We start from the raw sequence: 22,245 nt of genomic DNA on the forward strand, positions 1-22,245 counted from the left end.
GGGGGGGGGGGGGTGGGGGGGGCAGACATAATTATTGACCCCCTTAATTACGCCAAAAAAAGACAATACAAAGTCTTATAACTTCCATTCAAAAGTTTAATACAGATTGTGCAATATGATTGCAGAATGTACAACTCCACACAACTACATGACACATTTTTATCTTTTTATTAATAATTAATTAATATTATTACAATAATAACAAAAACAAAAAGGCTTTACAAAAAATTCAGAAGGAAAAAAAACCCAACCCCCAACTCATTCTTGGGCCGTATCCGAATTGACAGCTTCGGCTACGGCTGTTGCTAAGGGTGTTGCTTTGGGCATCCTTTATTTCAACGCATGCTGACGCGCTGATCAAACAGTAGCCATAGCTGAAGCCATCAATTTGGATATGGCCTTGTATTCATATCAAATAAACAGTTAAATAATGATTTAAAATCTAATATAATGCCCCATGTACAACAACAAACTATTGCCAATGGGAGACTCTTTAGGACACTAGATGGCAGCAGACTTACCAGGTTAACAAATTGTTCTCGGATATTTTCGTATTCTCAGAACTACATAAACAATGTAAAAGTACCTCGTTAGTCTGCTGTGCAGTGTTTAAAGTCGCCCATTGCAACGGATTTTACTCAAGCCAATAAGTACCAGACTCTGGTAGTGAGACCCAATCAACTGTTTTTATCATTTTGAAAAAGGTTGCCAGTCTTGGCTTTCTTTAAAGTCAGTGGACACTATTGGTAATAACTCAAAATGGTTATTAGCATAAAACCTTACTTGGTAACGAGTAATGGAGAGCTGTTGATAATATAAAGCATTGTGAGAAACGAAAGTGTCGTAGTTTTCGAGAAGGAAGTAATTTTCAACAAATTTGATTTCGAAACCTCAGATTTAGAATTTGAGGTCTCAAAATCAACCATCTAACAGCACACAACTTTGTGTGACAAGCATGTTTTTTTCTTTCATTATTATCTCGCAACTTCGACGACCGATTGAGCTCAAATTTTCGCAGGTTTATTTTATGCATATCTTTGACAATTGCCATTAGTGTCCAGTGTCTTTAGAAGAAGAATGCCGAAATGTGTATGAAAACAATATTTTTCTCTGAAAGATATTCAGACAAATATAAATCCTGTCTTGGTAAGGCAGGCTAGTCACTCTGTCGTTCAACAAACAGACCGAGTAGTTTGTGTGTTAGTTAATATTAGTCAGCCAATGTACAATAGGTACCACTGGTAGACTTTGGGGGAATCCAGGTAAATATTGGTTTTCCCTCAGAAATGTGCGCATGCTCAGACCTACCTAAACGATAACAAAACTACCTGGTGTGTTTCTTGCCCCCAAAGTCTCTCAGTGATTTTAATGCCTAAAAACATTTGTCTGTTTAGTAACAGAAAACAAAAATCATGTTGTATCGGATCAAACTGTTAACGCCTTCTGAATGGTTTGGTATGTCTGTAGGAAAAAGTACACATTTGCTACTGTAAAACATTTTATTTATAGTATTTACAATATGAAGGAATACCATCAGAGACTAAAGGCCCGGTCACACAGGCCCTGATAACGAGACTGAAAACGCGGATTATAAAAATGCACGCTCTCGATTGATTGAATAAGCGTGGGCCTGTTCTGCGTGGAGCAATTCAACCAATAGAATGGGTTCTCATTGCGTCCTGATCGTTATCGTTTTCATTATCGCTACATTGTGACTAGGCCTTTAGCTTTCTTTTTCAAGGCCTTTGGGGCTTGGACAAAGCTGTGTAGCTGCGAAACCTCAAGAAAGGAAGAACACGTGCGCATGAGCGAGTGGCAAACGCCTTTTCTAACTTTATTTTGCATGTTTTTTTTTGCTGGTGCATTATTCATAACAGGCCTCAAAATAAATTGGGCACCCACAACGGTTGTTGTGGTGCTCTTGCAAAAATCAAATACACTTTTAATTTCATCATAGATGCTTCCCCTACCAGAGGAAAATTGCTGTGCCCCTTCAAGAACAAAATGTATAACTTGTATGCAAAGAAGTAAAGTGCTGAAAGCTTAACCAATCACAAGGCATAGTAGGTTTATGCTGACCTCATTTCTTTGATTGGTTTGGAATGTTTGCTATCCTCCGGGAGGTAGACAAATTCTGAAAAACATTCAAAATTCCGGTTTGAAAAGGACCTCATGGCTTTGCTACAAGCGCGTAAGGTCTCTGGTTACACTCGCTTTGCGGCAACACAGCTGTCAAAACCACAAAGGTCTTGACGAAAAGCTATCAAAGACTGCGCTGATGAACTGTTTCCATAACAACAGGTATGTATTTTACTCTACAAGTCCGATGGTACAATAATCATGAATGTCTTATCGCTGAATTTACACATAGTTTGATCTCTTTCTTTCAAAGGATTTTAGTTTGGATTTGTAAAAGCAGTTTATTAGCACCAGCGAAGAACAAAACTATCTCCTTGAAAATAAAGACTGTTATTTGCAGACTGTAAAGTGGAAATTTTAAGAGCTGCTCTGCTTTTGAATACCCTGTTTTTCTGGGGGTTTTCTCAAGGATTTACACAATAAAAAAGGCCTGGAATTACATGCAGCCATGGAGATAATGGCCTTTGTTGTCCTGGGCCCAATTTCATAGAGCTGCTAAGCACAAAAATTTGCTTAGCATGAAATATTTGCCATGATAAAAACAGGATTTCCAAACCAAACTTCCACATGATTTTCAAGGTAAGCATTCAACAGCTGAATACCAGTAACTAGGAAATGCAACAAAATGGAAATTCAGTTGGTAATCCTGTTTTTATCAAGGAAGAAATTTCCAGCTAAGCAAATTTTCATGCTTAGCAGCTCTATGAAATTGGGCCCTGGTCTTATTGCCCTTTCAAAAGCATCTCGTAGACTTCAGTGGAAATGACATTTGCAAAATGAAAATAGCCTTAAACGTATTGCTTAAAAACTTTCTCCTAAGGAAAAACAAGTCGGATACCAGTCACAGATGCTACATGTGTCATAGTATGCTGGCTGGTAAACTTAATTCTGGTAAGCAATATTATGGTGTGCTTAGCTACTTTTTCTGCTTAAGTAGATGAAATTGGGCCCTCGTTACAAAGTGAAACAACTCAATGTTGGTTCTTAAGACTCAAGACATTTTGAGGTAACACAAAGGTTTTTACACAAATACATAAGAAGAGGCAAGCCAAATATGTTATTTATGAAATATGTGTAGTGACCAAATGATTTCCAGGCCTTGCTAGTGTTGATATTGCTTGCCAATGTTCATATTAAAACTCAAACTGAGATGTTAACACAAAACAAAGCTTTCTGGAATTACATTCCAAATTCACAGGCCAGTCGATTTTAGAAGTGCACATCGAGAAAAAGTATCTTTTGAATACAATTTGAAAGAATCTTGGTAAATTTTAACTCACCCTACTTTTTTCATTGTTTTGATACTTTTTATCCAACCAAACACAGCCAATGTTCCGGGGGGGGGGGGGGGGGGAAATTAAATAAAAAATGCAATTAAATTGCGAATTAGACCTCAAAGTGTGTTCAGAACTGAGAACACGCAAATTATAGTTGCATAAGGCACAAGCAGAAAGATTTCGACGGTTCCAGGGCCCAATTTCATAGAGCTGCTTAATGGCTGGTTTTGTGCCAACTGCACGAATTTCCATTTCAAGCAAAAAGACATATTAACCTTTCGGTGCTTACTGAATGAAATTGAATAAATTAAATTCATGTTGAACACGCAAACTGGCCGCTTAATTTTTTTGACAACCTGTGAAATACGCAAACACTTAACCAAATTTGTCTGATATAGTTAGCACAAAAAATGTTCTTACCATTAAGGAGTGCTATGAAATTGGCTCCAGATAACTGGGCATCTCCAGACTAGTGTCTGGTCTCCTTGCATAGGCTATTACATACTACAGGGGGACCAGACTAAGTAGGGAGGGGCAGGGGGTTAGGGGGAGCGGGTTAGGGAGATTGGGGGGGGGGGGCGGGGCGATGACACAGTATATAACAAGGGACATATATTACCTGCCCAAACATTGTTCACAGCAGATAAGGCCTTACAAAATGTGAAACAAATCGCCATGCGTGCCTTTCTTAAATTTCAGCACCAGTGCGACTGTGTATACTGGAAAGCTGTCTCGTCTACAAAATTCAGAAATGCTATAAAAAGATTTGAAAATGACTTATGTCGTTATGAAATGACAACTACGACAAAGAACTGCCCTTTACCAGGGGTTGAACCTCCTCATGTGACGCCATGTTATTGTTCCGCCGCCCCATTAATTTGCACTAATGGCACGATGGGCACGTGTAAAACAATATCGCGCCATTCGTGCCAAATAACGGAGCGCTGGAACGATAGCATGGCGTCACAGGTGAAGGTTAAAGTCCGATTCATATTCCTGAGAAAGCTTCGTGCGAAGCGAATTTCATTGCGTCATAAAAGGAAGTTGGGCGCGTACTGATTGTTGGGTCACCAAAATTCGCTTCGCATTCGCATTCGAAGGAAGTATGAAACATAGCTTTAGTCAATTGCCCTCGGTGTATGCACCTTTCGTGGGATCAGATTGCACTCACCACAGGCATAATCCTATACAAAACTTATTAAGATTATTAAGAACCAAGTTCTAGGCCTGAAAATGTTGCTGCTACAGACAGCCAAAGAGGTCACGGGGTGAGGGTGTTGCCAAAACAATTTTGTTTCACCCTACCTAACTTTATCCTTGAATAGCCAATATCCTTTTTCTGTGCATGATGACAACTGCTTCTCATGTTCATTAAAACTGAATGTGTGTTTTACAGTATTTTTTTTTAAAACCAAACTGACCTGTAAGTCATTGCACTTAAAGCCAACACTAACATCTTTAGAGTTGAATATTGTTTTGCATTCATACATTTAACCCAAACTTGTAAAAAAAGAAAAGAAAAAGGCCTTCAAAATATTTGACAAAGACAGAAGATCCGTTGCGCGTTTATCAGTTGACTCATTAATTTGTCAGAGAGTTTTACAGGGGGTACCTTTGGCTTGGGGGCAAGCCGGGAGGCTCTATTGATGGGGCTTGGGGAGGGCTATGCCAGGTAGCTGTACATGTCTTTTTCCCCGTCCACTCTTTCCAGGTATTCCTTCTCTATTAGGATATCTATGCATTTCTGTAAAAGAAAGAGGAAAACCCAAAAAAATAAAATGACCAGATCATTACATTTGATTACAATTTATTCCATTTTATTCTTAGCCACCCTCAGGTTGACCTGCATTTTGCCTGCATCGCAGAGGAACTATCGAGATCGAGCAGAAAATCAACATTAAATTTCAGGTCATTATGATTGCGGAATCGTGTGATCGTGTGGTTGACAACTCAACGTTTCAATCAGTATGCTCTGATCGACTTCGGGACAATTTGCTAACTAACACCTTGAATGAACTTTGACTTATGTTGACCTTTGACCATTGTTTTTATCCAATGAGGAAGGTCTCTTACCTTGATAACAGGCACTCTAGGTTTGAAGCGACTCGAGAGTTGGTTCAGTACCTCCCCAAGAAGCTGCTGGTGTCTCAACGCCTTGCGCATCTTCATTATTCTTACAATAGCAGCCTAAAGAAAAACACCAAACACAATCACATGAATAATTGTGGCCGAGCGGTCCAGTTCACCAGACCCAAGCTCTAATTTTGTCAGCAGCAGTTTGGGTTTGATACCTAGTCATGACAAAAGTGCCCTTGAGCAAAGCACTTAGTCATGGCTGCTTTGTAAAGTTGGGAAGGTAGTGCATTCTGCTCTACCAGCCAGGCTCCTTGTGGATGATACCCATGCCTACATCATTACAGACTGTGCCCCCGTTGGGTGGTAGTTGATTTGAGTCGATTTTGGCCATCCGTGGCCGTGTCATGTTAGGCGCTATCTCATTATATAACACAATAATGGGCATTTATTAGGTGCTTTGACATGAATGGTTTTGACCAATACACTGCTGCTGCCCCTGTTCATTGGAACACAAGCATTAAATGCAGTGGACACTATTGGTAATTACTCAAAATAATTATTGGCATAAAACCTTTCTTGGGGACGAGTAATGGGGAGAGGTTGATGGTATAAAAAATTTCGAGAAAGAAGTAATTTCACACGAATTTGATTTCGAGACCTCAGATTTAGAACTTGATGTCTCGAAATTAACCATCTAAATGCACACAACTTCGTGTGACAAGGGTTATTTGTCTTTCATTATTATCTCGCAACTTCGATGGTCAATTGAGCTCAAATTTTCACAGGTTTGTTATTTTATGCATATGTTGAGTGTAAGTGTGAAGGCTAGTCTTTGACAATTACCAATAGTGTCCACTGCCTTTAATGAAACCATTTCAACTCATTAGGTGTACGCAGCAAAAGCAGCCAACAATATCATCACTTGCACAGGTACCCATTTACTCTTGGGTGGTAATTCATCGGACACTCTGTACCATAAATGTTGAGATGAGTCAAAGGTTGCAGGCTGACAGGAGAGTGATTGAGTGACTGTGACTCAATAACTCACACTCATCAGTGACTCTGTACATCTCAACGTACACGGTACAGAGTCTCTGATGAGCCTTCTCCGGTCAGGCTGAAACCTCTAATACATTTTAACATACTCGGTACAGACTCACTGAGTGTGTGTCATTGAGTCAGTTACTCAGTGACCATTATCCAATGATATAAACACTCATCAGTGACTCAATTCTAACTCACCTGGATGAGTAACTTGCGATCCTCCTCAATGTGTTTGTGGGTCGACTCTTGTTCCTGCCTCTGTTCTGCCTTCATCGGAACGTTGATATTTACTCTGAGCTTCTTACTGCAAAGAAACAACACATGAGATTGGAGTTGATGAGCCAGTCTGATTTCTCAAGAACACACTTAATAATAACCTGGTTGGAAATTAATTTGAGATGGTTTGTGAGGGTTTGAACCAGAGACACTTACTTTTTGTATCCAGTGAACAGCCTGAGTTCTGAGGTGGGTTTGAGGTCATTAAGCACACGTGTATAAACAAAATCCCTGACAAACGACAGGTTAATTTGAGATTGTGGTTCAGTTACTGAGGATGGTTGAGATGGTTTGTTGGAGTTCAAACCAGAGACACTTACTTTTTGTATCCAGTGAACAGCCTGAGTTCTGAGGTGGGTTTGAGGTCATCTTCTCCATCTTCGCATTCCTAAAAAAGAAGGAAAATCATGACAAAAAAATAATTAAAGACGAACAAGTATTTTTTCCAGTAATTTTTTTTTTTGAACAATGTATTTAAAGATAAAACTTAGCATTGGCTAGTTCTCTGTGGCTGCATGAGCAAGATATAAAAAATTAGATTCTTTTGAGTTCATTTCTATCAGACTAAATATTACTCACCCTTGGGTTTGAGTATGTGCGTAATTTTGCACATCCTCCCCTCTGCCTTCGAGGGTGAACATACCGTGTTTTAATTCACGGCCCTCTAGGGTTGCTAGGTTGGAGGGGTGTGTGGATTTCACAGTAAATCAAGAGCTTTTAGATTATAAAGCGTAAATACGGTTCTTCAGATTAGTTTGTTTCGAATCTTCCAGACTTACCAATAGTTTACATTTGACTAAAATCTGCACAACTTGAAGTAGCATATCCTGTAGATAAACAAAACAAGAAGAACTGTGTTAAAACTTTCTATCGTCATAGGCAAATTCGCCGATAATAATTATGGTCAAGTGTCTTGTTCAAGAACACAAATTCCATGACTGGGACTCAAAATCACACCCTGACAACACCAGAGCCCAATTTCATAAATCTGTTTAGCAGAAAATACCGCTTGCAATTTTGTTTGCTAAGCACAAATTGATTGGGGCATCAATCAAAACAAAGAAAAATTAATGTAATTTTGGCTGGTAATAAATTCCATGACTGGGACTCAAACCCACACCCTGACAACACCAGAGCCCAACTTCATAAAGCTGTTTAGCAGAAAATACCGCTTGGCAAATTTCTTTGCTAAGCACAAATTGATTGGGGCATCAATCACAACAAAGTAAAATTAATGTAATTTTGGCTGGTAATAAATTTCTGTAAAGCGATACTTTTCTGTGCTGAGCAAGTTTTTGTGCTTTCTGGCTTTATAAAATGGGGCCCAGTGCTTGAGTCTGATGTACTGTACAGTTCGGCCACCACACTCTCAAACAACAAGGCATCAAAGTAAGGAGACGTACCATTTTAATCTGCGTGTTTTCTTGTAGTTGTTGTATCGTATAAGAATCAGACACGTTGAACTGTAGCAATACCGACATCTGAAATGTGGACGCCTAGAAAGATGAAGAAACAATATTTTATTAACTCTGTGTATAAGAAAAACCAAAGCAAAACTGTTTAAACTTGAACTTGTAAAAATCAGTTTCTAATTGTGTGATGAAACAGCTGTCGAAGACCAACGTGTGTGGCAGTCTTTTTACCTAACTGTAGCAGGTATCTGTTCTTAAACTTGTAAAATTCAGTTTCTAACTATCTAAAAGAACTGCCTGAAGACTAAAGTGTGTGGCGGTGTACTTACCTGTAGTGTGTATCTGTTCTTGAAACAATTTGTGACCAGTTCTCCCTTGGACATCTGGAAGACCCACATGAGTTTCCTACCGCTGTGCTGGCTTGCATAGAACGTTGTGAATCGCTGAAAACTACGCTCCAACTGTGGTACATAATGATTTTAAAAAAAGTTAATTTTCTGGTGTTAGAGTAAGGTAACCATTGTAACCACTGTGCAATTCAGCTTGCGGGCTGCAATATGGTGTGAATAAACCAATAATAAGGTCATGTCGGAATGGGTGGCTCCAGCTACGGCTTTATTTCAACGTCGTCATCTATTGTTTGTCCCTAGCAACACCCTTAGAAACGGTCGTAGCCATAGCTGTAGCCAATTCAGATTAGACCTAAGACAGGGCAAACAAGTTAGCTGCATGTTCACTTGCTTCTTAGGCCTGGATTTTACACAGAGGCCAAGAATTCTGCTGCCCCTGGTCTTGGCAAAAGTTTCCCAAATATTCCTGCATTTTCTTAACCTAAACCTGTTAAATTCTTACTAGAAACTCCTGTCACTTCTCTTATAAATTCTCTTCAAATTAGGATTGCTGACACCATAGAGCTGCCAACATTAGCATCTTGCAATCAGAAAGACTTGGTACACAAATCAGGGAGATATTTAAAATGACATCCATCGTAACAGGAAAAATCCTCTTCAAGAAATGGTGTTTCCTTAGAGTTAGCCGTCTCCATTTTCTTACCTCACTTGGTAGATTGAACGTGAACCCTTGCTGGAAGGGCCAAGAGCCCGAACATAAGACCTGAATGCTGAAGTCGATGTCTAGAGGCTCGCTGCTCGTCAGGTGGGACTTGAACTGCTCGTTCAGATCCTTGCTGACTCCGATGTCTTGGAACATCCGCTGGAGCTTGGAGGTGTACTCAAACCCACAGGCTTGCTGTTAATCAAAGGATTAAATGAAGCAATAGTTTAGTTGTTATGAATTAAGAAAATTAGTATGGATCTGAAAGATCTCTAACCACAAAGTTTGCTACATTTACTCTCTATCTTGTAGAACAAAATAAAGTTGAGAACAAAAATTGATCTGAGCGGGATCTGAACCTGCTACCTCTGGATTAATGTGCCGGCGCTCTACTAACTGAGCTATCATGCCTAAATGTTGGCGGTCTCCCTATTTTGTTCAAGGGTGCCAGTCACAAGTCATTCAACCTGTAATTGCTGGGCAGCCAGGGATCATACCCAACCTACGATACAACCTGGGGAGCGACAGCTGAGGGATTACCTTCAGGTAGGAGTGTGACTTTTTATTTCTAATATCAGTAATAAACCAAAAGTAAGTTTAATGCAAAATCATCCCAAACCATCTTACTTTGACAGGAATCATTTCTCAAAATAGTTTATACTGTCAACAGCTGCAGTGCTTCTCACTAAATTTGTTTATAGTCAACAATTTGTTAAAAGGAACATTACAGAATTGGTTTTGCTAACAAAACAGTGCTGACAGTGTAAGCACTTTATGTAATCCACCATGTACATAAACTGACAAACCTGTAGAAGTTTGAGATAGATCGGCCATCTGGGTCACGAGAAAATAGTGCTGACCGATTACACATTTTGCATGACATCGATGCAAAAACAAAAATGAATAAAACGCTCCCTAAGCGATAAACTCCAAACGGGAAATAAGAATATTTATTTTGCATGAAATATGAAACTTCAGACAGAAATATTTCAAGGGATGTTTTTTACTATCATCATCATTAGACCATATAAGTTTTATGTAATTCTGTGATCTTCACGATTTTTGTTTCTTACCAATTCTGTAACGTTCCTTTAAGTATTTACCAATCTATGACCCTAGTTTTAACACAGGGCACTGTTTGAGTTGAATACTCTGAATGTTTTTGCATCTCACCTTTAGTTTTGAGATCATGCTAGCCTCAGCGTCATCGCTGGCCGAGTTGTGATGAACAAGTCTCTTAGCGAGCATCTTGGAGTAGAACTTCTGGAAAACATCCTTATCGTCGATGTACTTGAACACAACCATCTAAACCGGGGGGAGATGAGAGGAAGGAAATGAGAGACTGAGGAAAGTCTAGTTGTTACAGAAAGTGTGGGGAAAGCAGCTCTAAGAAAATGGACCCTGGGCTTGATAGTTCTTGTAAAAAGTACAGTAAAAGGCACCTTCATTTGGAAAATCTCAATTTCTAAACCAAGGCAATGAACTAGTGCATGAAGGCAAGCACCGAGGCAATTAACTAGGTATCTTACACGCCCTAGCTCATAGCCTTGGTGCCCCATGAAAACAAAATTCCAGTAGAAATTGAAATTGACATTCTTATATCTCTAATTCTTAATTCGGTCACAGTAAAATCTGCCTGGTTTGAGGGCACAACTACTTTTTCATGGTGAATACACACATATTGAACAGAGACTACATGATTATGTTTTACAGTTATGAAAACATTGGGGGGGACACCCTTTGCCTCATAGACATTTTCGCAAATACTTGGGCGCGAGCGTAAAGCTTTGAATTAGGTGCATTGTGGTCTAGCTGGTGATCAAATTTGATCCATATCTATCCCACAATGCACTTAATTCAACAGTCTGCGCATGCGCAATGGTATTTGCGAAAAGGTCTATATAGGGCATGGTATAAAACATAAAGCGCCCTCGCAAGTAAGTGCCCTAAGTGAGTAGGTCACCCAAGAAGCCAATGTGCCACTATCTTTCTTACCACTTGGTTGAGGGTATCTTCAAGCTCTGCTTCTTCAGGGTTCTTGGAGCTCTTCTTGAGGAGTGAGTCGCAGTACTTGGCCAGTAGCTCAGGAGACTTACTGGAAGAGTTTGCCATCTTGGTCACTGCGTTGCTGTTGATGAACCTTCCGCAGGCCTGACAAGAAAGGACACATATTTTTGTTGCATTAAACGATGCAACTTTTGGTTGTTTTCACCTCAAAATTTAGATTTAAAATTTAAATGGCTATTTTTATAAATTCAAGAAAATTCAAAGCTTTCATTTGAGAAACTGCAAAAAAAAATTTAAAAAATTAAAGTGATAACTGGTAGTTGAAATTAGAAACTACAAATGAATTATTGTCAGGAACCGAATATTACTATTACTGTCTATATAACAAGTAAGCTTTCCGTCAGAAATTACATGATTCCTTTTCAGGGTCATTACAAAAGTTTGACCCCATCTTTTAATTTCAAGCAGGTACAACTGCTGTCTTTGCCTCAACACTTTTTGTTGGTGGGAGTGGGGGCATAGCCTTGTAACAAGAAATATTTTGTAGGTGGAGGTGGATCACACAAAGGTACACAAGACATCTTTAAATGCTGTCTTAGATTTCTTCGACTTACCTTATCTAAGGCAGCTACAAAGCCAGAGTCATTGTTGAATGACCGTAGCACTAAGGCGTTATACTTCCTATGGACATCAAGGATTGTCTGTACATACATCTTAGGGTCCTGGAAATGAGAAGAAAATATTTGCCGTGAAATGATTCAGTTAGATGAGATGAGACTATGTTGATTTCTTTTAACCCTTCTACTATCTGTCCATTTAATATTTTCTACATTTAGAATGGCACAACAGTTCCCAATCCCTGCAGTTATTTGCTTGGATAACTTAAACACATCCAAGCAAATCTGAAAAGAAGATGTAAAACAGTTCAAATGTGTACACTACCACAGACAAAGTCACGGACAAGAGACAACAAGTCAAGGGAAACGTTGCCTTGGGTCGGGTGAGTTGGTCTATGAAAATCGTTTGAAACAGCTTGTTATGAAACGCATATGGTTAGAAAGAGTAAAATATAATAATCCACACAAATATGCCTTGAAATTGAATGGTTTTCCTAACACAGCACAGAAGATTTTGAAGTCAAATTTTTGACTCACACGAAACAGCACACTGGGTTCTCAAAGTAAAGGGCAAATCATGCAATTTTTAAGCATATTTTGTGTTAATAATTGTTTTTACGTTTGAAACATCTTTTTTACCATATACATTTCATAACAAATGGTTTCAAATGCTTTTCACAGACCAACTGGCCCGCTCCAAGGCAATGTGTCCCTTTCACACAAAAGGAAAACTTACTGATAATGCTGAATCTCCACACTTCTCTATGGCCTCCAGGCCTTGATTATAGATATGCTGCTCAAGCAGGGTCATCAATTCATTCAAGCCATTAGGAACTCGCGACACCAAACTATACATTCTAGCTAAATCTGTATGGATGGAAAGACGCCGAGATCTTATTTTAAAAACCGTCTGTATAAAGAGCAGAAGAGATGTTCAAATGCTGTCTGTCTACTACCCCTTACCCCTGTCTCTTTGGAATAAAAACCTTCCCATTGGATGTAATTCACCTTATTTTTGACCGCGTAAGGGCGCTCTCAAAAGCATTTTTATCATTTCCGGGGGTGTACGCGATTCGTCCTGCACAGTTTTAATAGGCGTTCTCTCACTTTTGTTGCGCCATAGTTGCTTTAGTGGTGGATTATAAAAACTTCTTTAAAAGTCTTATTGTTTGTGCTGGATATGTCTGTGGTGGTAATGTGTTAAAGCCTTTAATAACTGTTTTGGGTAAGAATGAATATACCCCCCGGAAGTGATACAAATACGTTTGAGAGCGCCCTCACGCAGTCAAAAATACGACGCATTGCCTAAGACCGGAGGTCCATGTGTCCATCATGCGTTGTGCATAGTGTACAATGAAAAAAATAGTAAACACATGCCAAGCAGCACACATAATTTCATGTCTCTGTATTGCATACTGCATTATTGCCTACTTATAATGATGTGCATTGCTTGGTGTGTATTTGTGTGTTTAACACACAGAATTTTGCGGTTAGTAATGCTATGAAATTGAGCCCTGATTAAATGTGTAAATCCCAGTTCAGGTTTTCCTATCCCACATCTAAAACAAAACATTCCTTCATCATTGCCTCTACAGAAAAGGTATCTTCAGACTAACTGGTTACAGAGCTTGTTGCTTTTCGGATCACCAACTATCTAAGTTATAAAGTAGCAAATTTTGGGTTGAACAAAATATACACTGCCAAGAGCAGGACTTGGACCTGCAACCTCTATATCAGTCGACTCATTTGGTACAGCACCAACACATTAATTTTGAGGTCTTGGGTTCAAGTCCCACTCTAGTCAATATTTCTTTGTTCAGCCCAACATAAAGTACAAGAGCAGGACTTGGACATGCTACCTCTGTATTAGTCGGCTCAGTTGGTAGAGCACCAAAACATTAATCTGGATGTCTTAGGTTCAAATCCCGCTGTAGTCAATTTTTGTTTGTTCAACCTAACATAAAGTAACAATTAAATAAGACGAAGTATGGACTGACCTTCGTTCTTGTCTGCATCTAATAAATTTTGGAATTCCGAGTGGAAGATATCGAGATGTTTCTCTATAAGTACCCGCTCGCATCGTTTGGCTAGCTCGTCGTGAGTGCTCTCGTGGAGGTAAACCTGGACTCTCCGCCTCTCCTCCATCAAGCGGATTTCAGCCTGTCAACGAAATGTGGACAATTCTTTTGAGTCTTTCCCATTTATCAAATGCAAGTTTGATAATTTGATATGTTGCAAGGGGAAGGCAGTTTTCTTAAAGACACTGGACACTATTGGTAATTGTCAATAACAAACCTGTGAAAATTTGTTAATCGAAGTTGCGAGATAAAAATGAAAGAAACAACACCCTTGTCACATGAAGTTGTGTGCTTTCAGGATGCTTGATTTCGAGACCTCAAAATCTAATTCTGAGGTCTCAAAATCAAATTCGGGGAAAGTTACTTCTTTCTCGTAAACTACATTACTTCAGAGGGAGCTGTTTCTCACAAAGTTCTATACTATCAACAGCTCCTCATTACTCGTCACCAAGTAAGGTTTTATGCTGATAATTATTTTACCAATAGTGTCCACTGCCTTATAAGTTAGAGGCACCTCTATTACAGGGAAATGGAAATTTCTTCTGGAACATTTCAAGGGGCACCAATGCAATGACCAAGGGCTTGGTTGCGAAAACCTCCATCAGGTTCAGTACTATAAGGTTGTTAGTGCAGTTTGCAATGAAGTTTATTTATCAAGAGTGGTCTCCGAAGTAAAAGGAGACTTTCTGGGACGATAGGTGGCAGCAGACTTACTGGGTAAAGCCATTGTTCTCAGAATTATGCGCATGTTCAGACCTGCGTAAACAATGGAAATTTACCCGGTAAGTCTGCTGCCACCTAGCGTTGGAAAGTCTCCCATTGGTGGCAAAAAGGAACACTCGGGGGAGTACAAAGCCTGGGGTCGATTTCACAAAGAGTTAGGACTAGTCCTAGGAGATAGTAAAAACTTAAGGCTAGTCCTAAGTTAGGACGAGTAACTCGAGATAAGACTAGTCTTAACTCTTTGTGAAATCCAGCCCTGTGCTGTCAAATCTGTAGAGCACCAAGCAAAATCAATCACAACAATCACTGCCCTAACAGGTATCCATTTACCCCTGGGTGAAGAGAAGTAATTGCAGTCAAGTGTGTTGCTCAAGGGCACAAGCGTCATGCTAAGGATTCAAACCTATCTCCTGATGATTTCCACCTGCAGACGATTTCACTTGGCGCAACTGCGTAAGTCCACTTGTGCAAGATTTATTGTCTAAGTGATGCACAACTTATGCAACAAATTGGCATGTGGACTTTAGAAATTGGCAGAAGATCTCGAGTCCGATTCACTAAAACAGCTCGGCCATGACCCGCTTACCTTCTTCATGTACTCTGTGACCGGGTTCTGTTGAAGGAAGTCGGTGCTCTCCGTCATGTAGAAACACTCCGTCTCCGTCAGGAACTGACTCTCAAAGGATTCTTTGTAGACGCTAAGCGTTGGGCCTCGGCTCGTCACCTCGTCCTCGTTCAGACCGAGCTCAACTGAGAACAAACAGGAAAAAAGTTATAACAATAATAATTTTAAGTTCCTATCTATAGACCTTTATCACGGTGAGGTCATCTTGATTTTACTCCATTCGAACTCATTGTAACCAAACTGAGGCTGGACGAAATAATAGTCTGGTGCCATGCGCAATTAATGTTAGCATTGATTACTGTTATTGGAAACAGGGAACATGACCAAGATGGTGACAGCGTGATAAAGGTCTGTAGCGCTTTATCACATCCCATTGGATATCAAAGCATTCATTATTTTTTTTCTAAACGCCCTGGCCTGGAGTTACACAGAGGCTATAGCGCTGTTAACACATTCTTTGCCTTGGTGCCCCATCCAAAGTTCCCCATAGACTTAAAATTTGACCAATGAAAGTATACCCTTGGCAAAATGAAAATGGCTTGGCATCCTCAAAGATGAAATTCCATGCCGAACGCGTACGGAAGGTGCATGGAAGTTTGAGAACCAAGCCACAGACGGCAACGCATGTTCGAAGTAAACAAATCTGCCCCTTGAACAAGATGCCAGTGCATATTACCGCAAAGATGCTTCTTGTCTGTTCACTGTCTTACCATAGCACTGGATGACCCCGCTAACAAGCCGTGTGTTAATTGTTTCTCCGTGTCTCTCTCTTTCAATCAATTTTAGAACAGCATTTGTAACCTGGGTACAAAAAAAACAGATATACATGTAGTGAGACTCTGAACTTGATAGAATTAGACCTGGCATCATCTCTTAACTCGTTAACGCCAGTATTATCAGGCCTCAATGCCCGGCTAACACGCATGACTGCATAGCAGCCTTTGTTCCTTTGGAACCCCCAGCCGTGACGCAAGACACTTAACAATTACTTCGTCCTTCGCATGGGACGTAAAGCTGTTGGTCCCATGTGTTGTGTAACGCGCGTAAAAGAACCCAGTGCACTTATCGGAAAGAGAAGGGGTTCGCCCTGGTGTTCCTGCCTGTGGCTGCTTAATGCGCCGTAGCACCTTGTAAACCCTTATAATGTGCTACACAATTGGGTCTCAGAATTCATAACTTTCAATAACCTCTCTTTCTGTATAAATGTATACATACTAAGCGCCTTGAGTGCCTTGTTGGTAGACACGTGCGCTATATAAGACTTTGATATTATTATTATTTGATATTATGATATTTGGTCTTTGGAAAAAGTAGGAATGTCTTGTCGAGTACAAGGGTGGACCTACATACCTGAACAAATCAGGGTTTGACCAATGCCGGATGAAACAACAGCGGACCAGCTGAACTACCTTGCCAAATGGTCTGGTTCCCAAGTATTTATGGAATTATTTTGTCTATCAAATTAAAAACTATTGTTTACTTTACCTGTTTGTTGAGCGGTCTGAAAAGATGCTCTCTCCATGTCACAAGAGCGAGCTGAAAGTAAACAAATTATTTATAAATCAACAACGAGACCAAACAAGCCATGCTTTTAACACTGCTACCCCGATGTTTCCCCATGGAACAGTTTTTCGCAGTTGAAAAAGCTTGGTTAACTTGTTTGGGGTATTCTGGCAGACAACTTGTATAATGCTTTGCAACAATTTGTGCTCTTTGTGCTAATTCAAATAAGGGTTTGTTTGGTGTCAAGAAAAAATTCTGTCAAATTCAGGCAAGATCAAGGGGAAGATTTTAATGAATTTAGACGTAGTTACATGCAAAAAAAAAGAGATTTTTTAAATATTGCTGAATATTTGCACTACCTCTAGCCACTGGGCAATCTCGGTGGTCTATTTAGTAAGACACTGATCTAGAATTGCAAAGGTCGTGGGTTCAAATCCAACCGAGTAATATGCCTGTGATTTTTTTCACAGAACTCAGGTAAGTACTAAGTATACAGTGCTAACACACATCGGTGTTTATGGGTAAAAACCAAAATGAACATTCTTTATCCCGATGCAAATTTAAATTGCTGAAGTTCTCACCGAGTATATCTCATAGATGCCTTTACGGCCCTCGTCGCACTCTCTGCGCACCCAGTGACGATTGAGATATGCACACACACCGTCTAGAACTTTACTAGAGAACTGATAGTCTTCCCACTGCTTGGTGTAGAAGGTAAGTACGCTCTCGTCCATCAGATCGGATCCATCCTGAATATAAAGAAGAGTATTTCATCACATCAGTGAAAATACATGGCATCTTGAAGTTTTATAAGACAGTTTTTATACAGCACATTGTTTAGCACTAAGAGGTCCCTACGAGCCAGAGGGAAAAAAAGACAAACGCACAGAGTTGTTTAAAGGCAGTGGACACTATTGGTAATTACTCAAAATAATTATTAGCATAAAACCTTACTTGATGAGGAGTAATGGGGAGAGGTTGGTGGTATAACTCATTGTGAGAACTGGCTCCCTCTGAAGTGCCCCTCTGAAGTGACGCAGTTTTCGAGAAAGAAGTAATTTTCCACGAATTTGATTTCGAGACCTCAGATTTAGAATTTGAGGTCTCGAAATCAACCATCTAAATGCACACAACTTTGTGTGACAAGGGTGTTTTTTCTTTCATTATTATCTCGCAACTTTGACCGCCAATTGAGCTCAAATTTTCACAGATTTGTTATTTTATGCATATGTTGAGATACACCAACTGTGAAGACTAGTCTTTGACAACTACCAATAGTGTCCACTGGCTTTAAGCAGAAAATTGTGCTTAATTACTTTCTGTTAAGCTAGACTTAGCCGGAAACTGGTCACAGCACATTTGGAATGGTAAGATTTAGATTAGGTCAGATATAAAGTATTCAAGTATCTGCACATGAACCAATCCTTTTTTGCCGGATTGTTCAATTTACTCATGCTGGATTGATCCAGTCTTTTGGCAGAGTTTTGCGGTCTCGAGGAATGTTCTGATGTTCCATGGCCAATCGATTTTGAGTTCATGCCCACAAGCACTTTCTTTTGCAAAAAATACAATAGATGTAAATGAACATTGCTAACAAACGGATCTGAAACTAAAATCAAGATCTTTCGAAGACATGTGAAAAGTACTCTATTGTTGCCATTAGGAACCTGAACAAGCATTTGTAAATAGCTCAACTTTACTAGAAAACAGTCAAAACATTTACTCAACTTTATTTTTTATATTCACATTCTGGATACGCCACAAAGTCACAAGATTTCTACTCACCTTCAATAAGTTGACAAGATAAGTCTTGAGGAAGTCTTTTAAGCGTTTATAGAGCTCCAGGCCAACAAACTGTGCCCCGCCCTGGGCGGGGCCCTTCTTGCTCTTTGCCGATGAGCTCCTGGCTTGCTGTAGCTGGTGTACATTTGTGCAGTAATTATACACATGTCTGATAAGGGTATACAGTTAAGGATACTAAAACAATCAAAAGGATTTGAACAACTTTTCACCAGGTTATCACTCATATAGATGTGGTGTTCAGTTTAAATACTGACAAAATCTAGCATCGCTGAATTGAAACCTTTTTAAAAAAGTTATCTTTTAACATGTTCAATGGGGGTGTCGTGGATGAGCTGTTCAGCAGAGTGTGGGTTGGAATCCCGCTCGTGACACTGTGAGGGCAGAGTTGGTTCTTGTGACTGATTTAGCTTAGTGCGCTGCACATTTGGTGGCACATGCTGTATACTCCCCAGGGAGCTGAGATGGTTTAAGGAATGATTTAAGGCCCAGTGACCAGTGGTAATAATGTTGAAGCGCCATGAGCGTCACTACCCAAATAACAATATCCTATTTCTTCAGGCACACGGCTCATCACTGTTCCTGCCTCTTGTCTCCGACCCCAATTTTCTCAGGGAAAGTTCAGAAGCGTTAATTTTTAGGTTCAAACCATTTTTGTTGAGTAATGAGTTACTCTATTTTTCAGCACTCAACTCTTAGAGTGATATTGCTTGGTGCCGAATTTGTTAGTCAAAAAAAGGCCGGTGCCGAGTTTGTATGGTGCCGACATTCTTGGTGGCGAGTGGGTGGCGAGTGGGTGCCGGGTTTGCAAGGTGCCGAGGTTGCAAATGCCGAGTTTGCGAGGTGCCGAAGTGTCCGGTATTCCTCTTAACTGCCCGGCCACAATGAGTGAATCATTTGGATACCTCTGAATTTTCCCAATCCGGACTTTGCAACTAAGAAAATCTATAGATAAAAAAATACTGCTTATTAAAAAGGATACGTGTAAAGTTCCATATATCTCTTCTTGGGCATGGCGTGTTTGGAGTAGACATGTTGGATGCCAGATTTGAGGTCGTCCCAGATGTTATCCAGGCTGGTCAGTTTGAGTCCATGGGGGTTTTGACCCCTTCCAGGTCCCCTAGACATCCCTGTCAGGATTTAGGGGAGTGGTGGGGGAATGTCTATTCTCCTGATTTCAGCAAATCAGGAATATACTACTTGTTTTTTCCGTCACTCAGCACCAAGAGTCAATCGAAACAGGGAACGGCAGAGAATGTACAAATCAAACTGTCAATTTTGTGCGCGATGGTGGGTTGTTCTTTTCAGCCGCTCATGACAGTTTGTGATGTAAAGAAAACTGTCACTTCAAATTTGTCTGAAAATTTCCTTGAATCCCTGTAAGAAAAAGTAGAAAGTTTCAAGATGGGAATTTGTCATTTTTAATTGGTAACAAGGAGGAAGTAGTATGCATGAACACACTGTAAAGAAAGTTGTAACTTTTTTTCTTTTTTTTTACGGCGCAGATGCAGCTTGGTTTATACCAAATACAGGGGTCGAAATTATCGAAATTAAGTTCATGGTAGTCAGCAGGGCTAGTTACTCTAAATTTTTAGTAGCCCTGATGAGATTTTGGTAGCTAGAAAAACACATTCCTTCTTGAGTCAAGGCACAAATTCGTCACCGAAAGTATTTAACTTTACAATATAATAGGCACAGTTCAATATTGTTTGTGATGTTGAATTTTGCACAATTTTTCCACTAGCCGGCCAGGCTATCAAACTGGATAAAAAATGAGTAGCCAGGCTGTAATTCTGGTAGTCCCGGGATAGCGGGCTAGTGGCAATTTCAACCCCCGCAATTATCACCGTAGATCCAGTGTTTCTAAATGTGGGCAGGGAACGTCACCTTTTAGGAGACAAGTTCATCTTTATTTTGGACTTCAAATGGAAAAACAGAAACAGTTTTGGGGGAAACTTATGACATGCTCTGCAGCATACAACAGGAGTGCAGACAGGCTCACTGTATTTACACTGTCTGATACTTTGTTCAGGTGAGAGCAAGGCAGGTTTTCCTTTGTAAAAGAGGTCTCTCTGATGGAAATTACAAAGGGACACTACTAAGGAAATGACCATGTCATTGAGTCATTGTCAGATGACAATATATCTGCCTAATTTATTCGAAAAAGAATTACTTTTAAAATTTAGTTAGAGGGACTTGTTTTTCTTACTGGATAGAGTTTGGAGCACCCTCAATTATTTTCAGTCAGGATGAGTATGACCATGGGCTACCTCCATGGTATGACGACTGACGAGAACAACCGGACATTACATTGTTTAATCATGGAGGTAGTAGGCCTATTAGAATTTAATTCTACCTCCATCGACCATGGTTTAATTAATCATGTGTAGCCTGCACAGAACAGAACATACGTGCATGTTCCTCCTACCTAATAATAATAAAGGGTCATATCCATCATGTTAGATGACATACAAAAAGTCATTATTATTATTTGACACTTTGTTTCCCCCTGTACAAATGGGGGGCCGCAGAAGGGACTGGAGCAATTGCTCGTAATCTCCCTTTTTAACGGTAATTCCCAATAACAGACCTTTGTCCTTTTGTCATACAAATGTAGCACACACATGTAGACCCATATTAGGACTTGCTTGAACAACACGAAATGCAAATGCATCTAAAAGTGAGGGTGCAATTCTCAGTCAGGAAAGGAACTTTAGTTTTTCAACAATAAGGTTTATCGCGAATAGCAAAATATCAAGAGAGGGCGCTGTTGAACCCACACAAGGGTATAGGCGTTGCATATGCGAATCGTAGAAACTGCATAGAAACCGCCCCATATTCCTTCCCCACAATGCATTGCGTTTCTGAATCGCGCTAAACCATATTCAGTTCTTCAAAATCAAGATTCGCAAAAAAAAAAAACCCAAAAAACCCCCAGCAACTTGAATTGAACTGATGTTCAAAGGCTCCGTTGTCGACTCTAGCTCCAAGCAAATTATTCTAAAACAACACAAAGTCCATTGTCAGTGTGTTTATGGACACGGTGTGATATTGAATAACAAAGTCTTCACCCCATACAAAAAGATACAAAATAAACAGATTACTTTTATTTTTTAACAACTGAATTTATGACGAGATTGTTCCAACACACAAGCTCAGAATATCGCAACAGATGACATATTTACCTACATAGAAGTGCATATTCTCACCAATCCACCAAACAACAGTCACTATGTTAAACTACAGATTGGGTTACAACTTGAAATGTGACGAATTCCTTCCTTCAGTGCAACGGGACGTTCGTAAACTTAGATGGCCTCTCTCATTTTTTTTGATCCGCAACACACACGATCTCAATTTTTGCGTTGAAAATGTGAAGTCTGGTGTACGACAATATTTTTTCGTAGGAAAACATCACTCGAGGCGGGCCCCAGGTAAATGTACAGTAAGTGACGCCCTCAACGCCGATGAATAACCACCCATCAGTCACTATCATGACTCAATGTTACCCCTCAGATAACAGTCATTTACAAACATTATGTCTGTAAAAGTCTCTTGTTTTAAATCATATTGCCACAAGTGCACAAAATCTGTTTAAAACAACTTTTTCATTGA

At 39.8% G+C, this 22,245-nt stretch overlaps 1 protein-coding gene across 2 annotated transcripts; it reads right to left on the reverse strand.

Annotated features, from left to right (window-relative positions):
* Positions 1 to 119: 119 nt before the first annotated feature.
* On the reverse strand, positions 120 to 22,001 carry LOC139937194 (cullin-1-like). Of its 2 annotated transcripts, none has more exons than XM_071932258.1 (20): positions 21,820 to 22,001; positions 19,613 to 20,007; positions 18,616 to 18,781; positions 17,412 to 17,579; positions 16,813 to 16,863; positions 16,038 to 16,128; positions 15,289 to 15,452; positions 13,899 to 14,061; positions 12,638 to 12,768; positions 11,899 to 12,006; positions 11,273 to 11,428; positions 10,451 to 10,582; positions 9,278 to 9,472; positions 8,554 to 8,685; positions 8,216 to 8,308; positions 7,592 to 7,639; positions 7,133 to 7,200; positions 6,735 to 6,840; positions 5,490 to 5,603; positions 120 to 5,160 (listed from the first exon to the last, which is right to left on the reverse strand). In XM_071932258.1, the coding sequence occupies exons 2-20, from the start codon at positions 19,756 to 19,758 to the stop codon at positions 5,080 to 5,082; spliced, it is 2,313 nt and encodes a 770-aa protein (XP_071788359.1). In that variant the 5' UTR covers positions 19,759 to 20,007; positions 21,820 to 22,001; the 3' UTR covers positions 120 to 5,079. The 2 variants fall into 2 exon arrangements, with proteins under 2 accessions (XP_071788359.1, XP_071788358.1); XM_071932257.1 differs by having other exon boundaries at positions 21,816 to 22,001.
* Between the last annotated feature and the right edge of the window lie 244 nt (positions 22,002 to 22,245).

Source organism: Asterias amurensis, chromosome 5 (assembly GCF_032118995.1).
Source record: "Asterias amurensis chromosome 5, ASM3211899v1".
NCBI classification, from domain to species: Eukaryota; Metazoa; Echinodermata; class Asteroidea; order Forcipulatida; family Asteriidae; genus Asterias; species Asterias amurensis.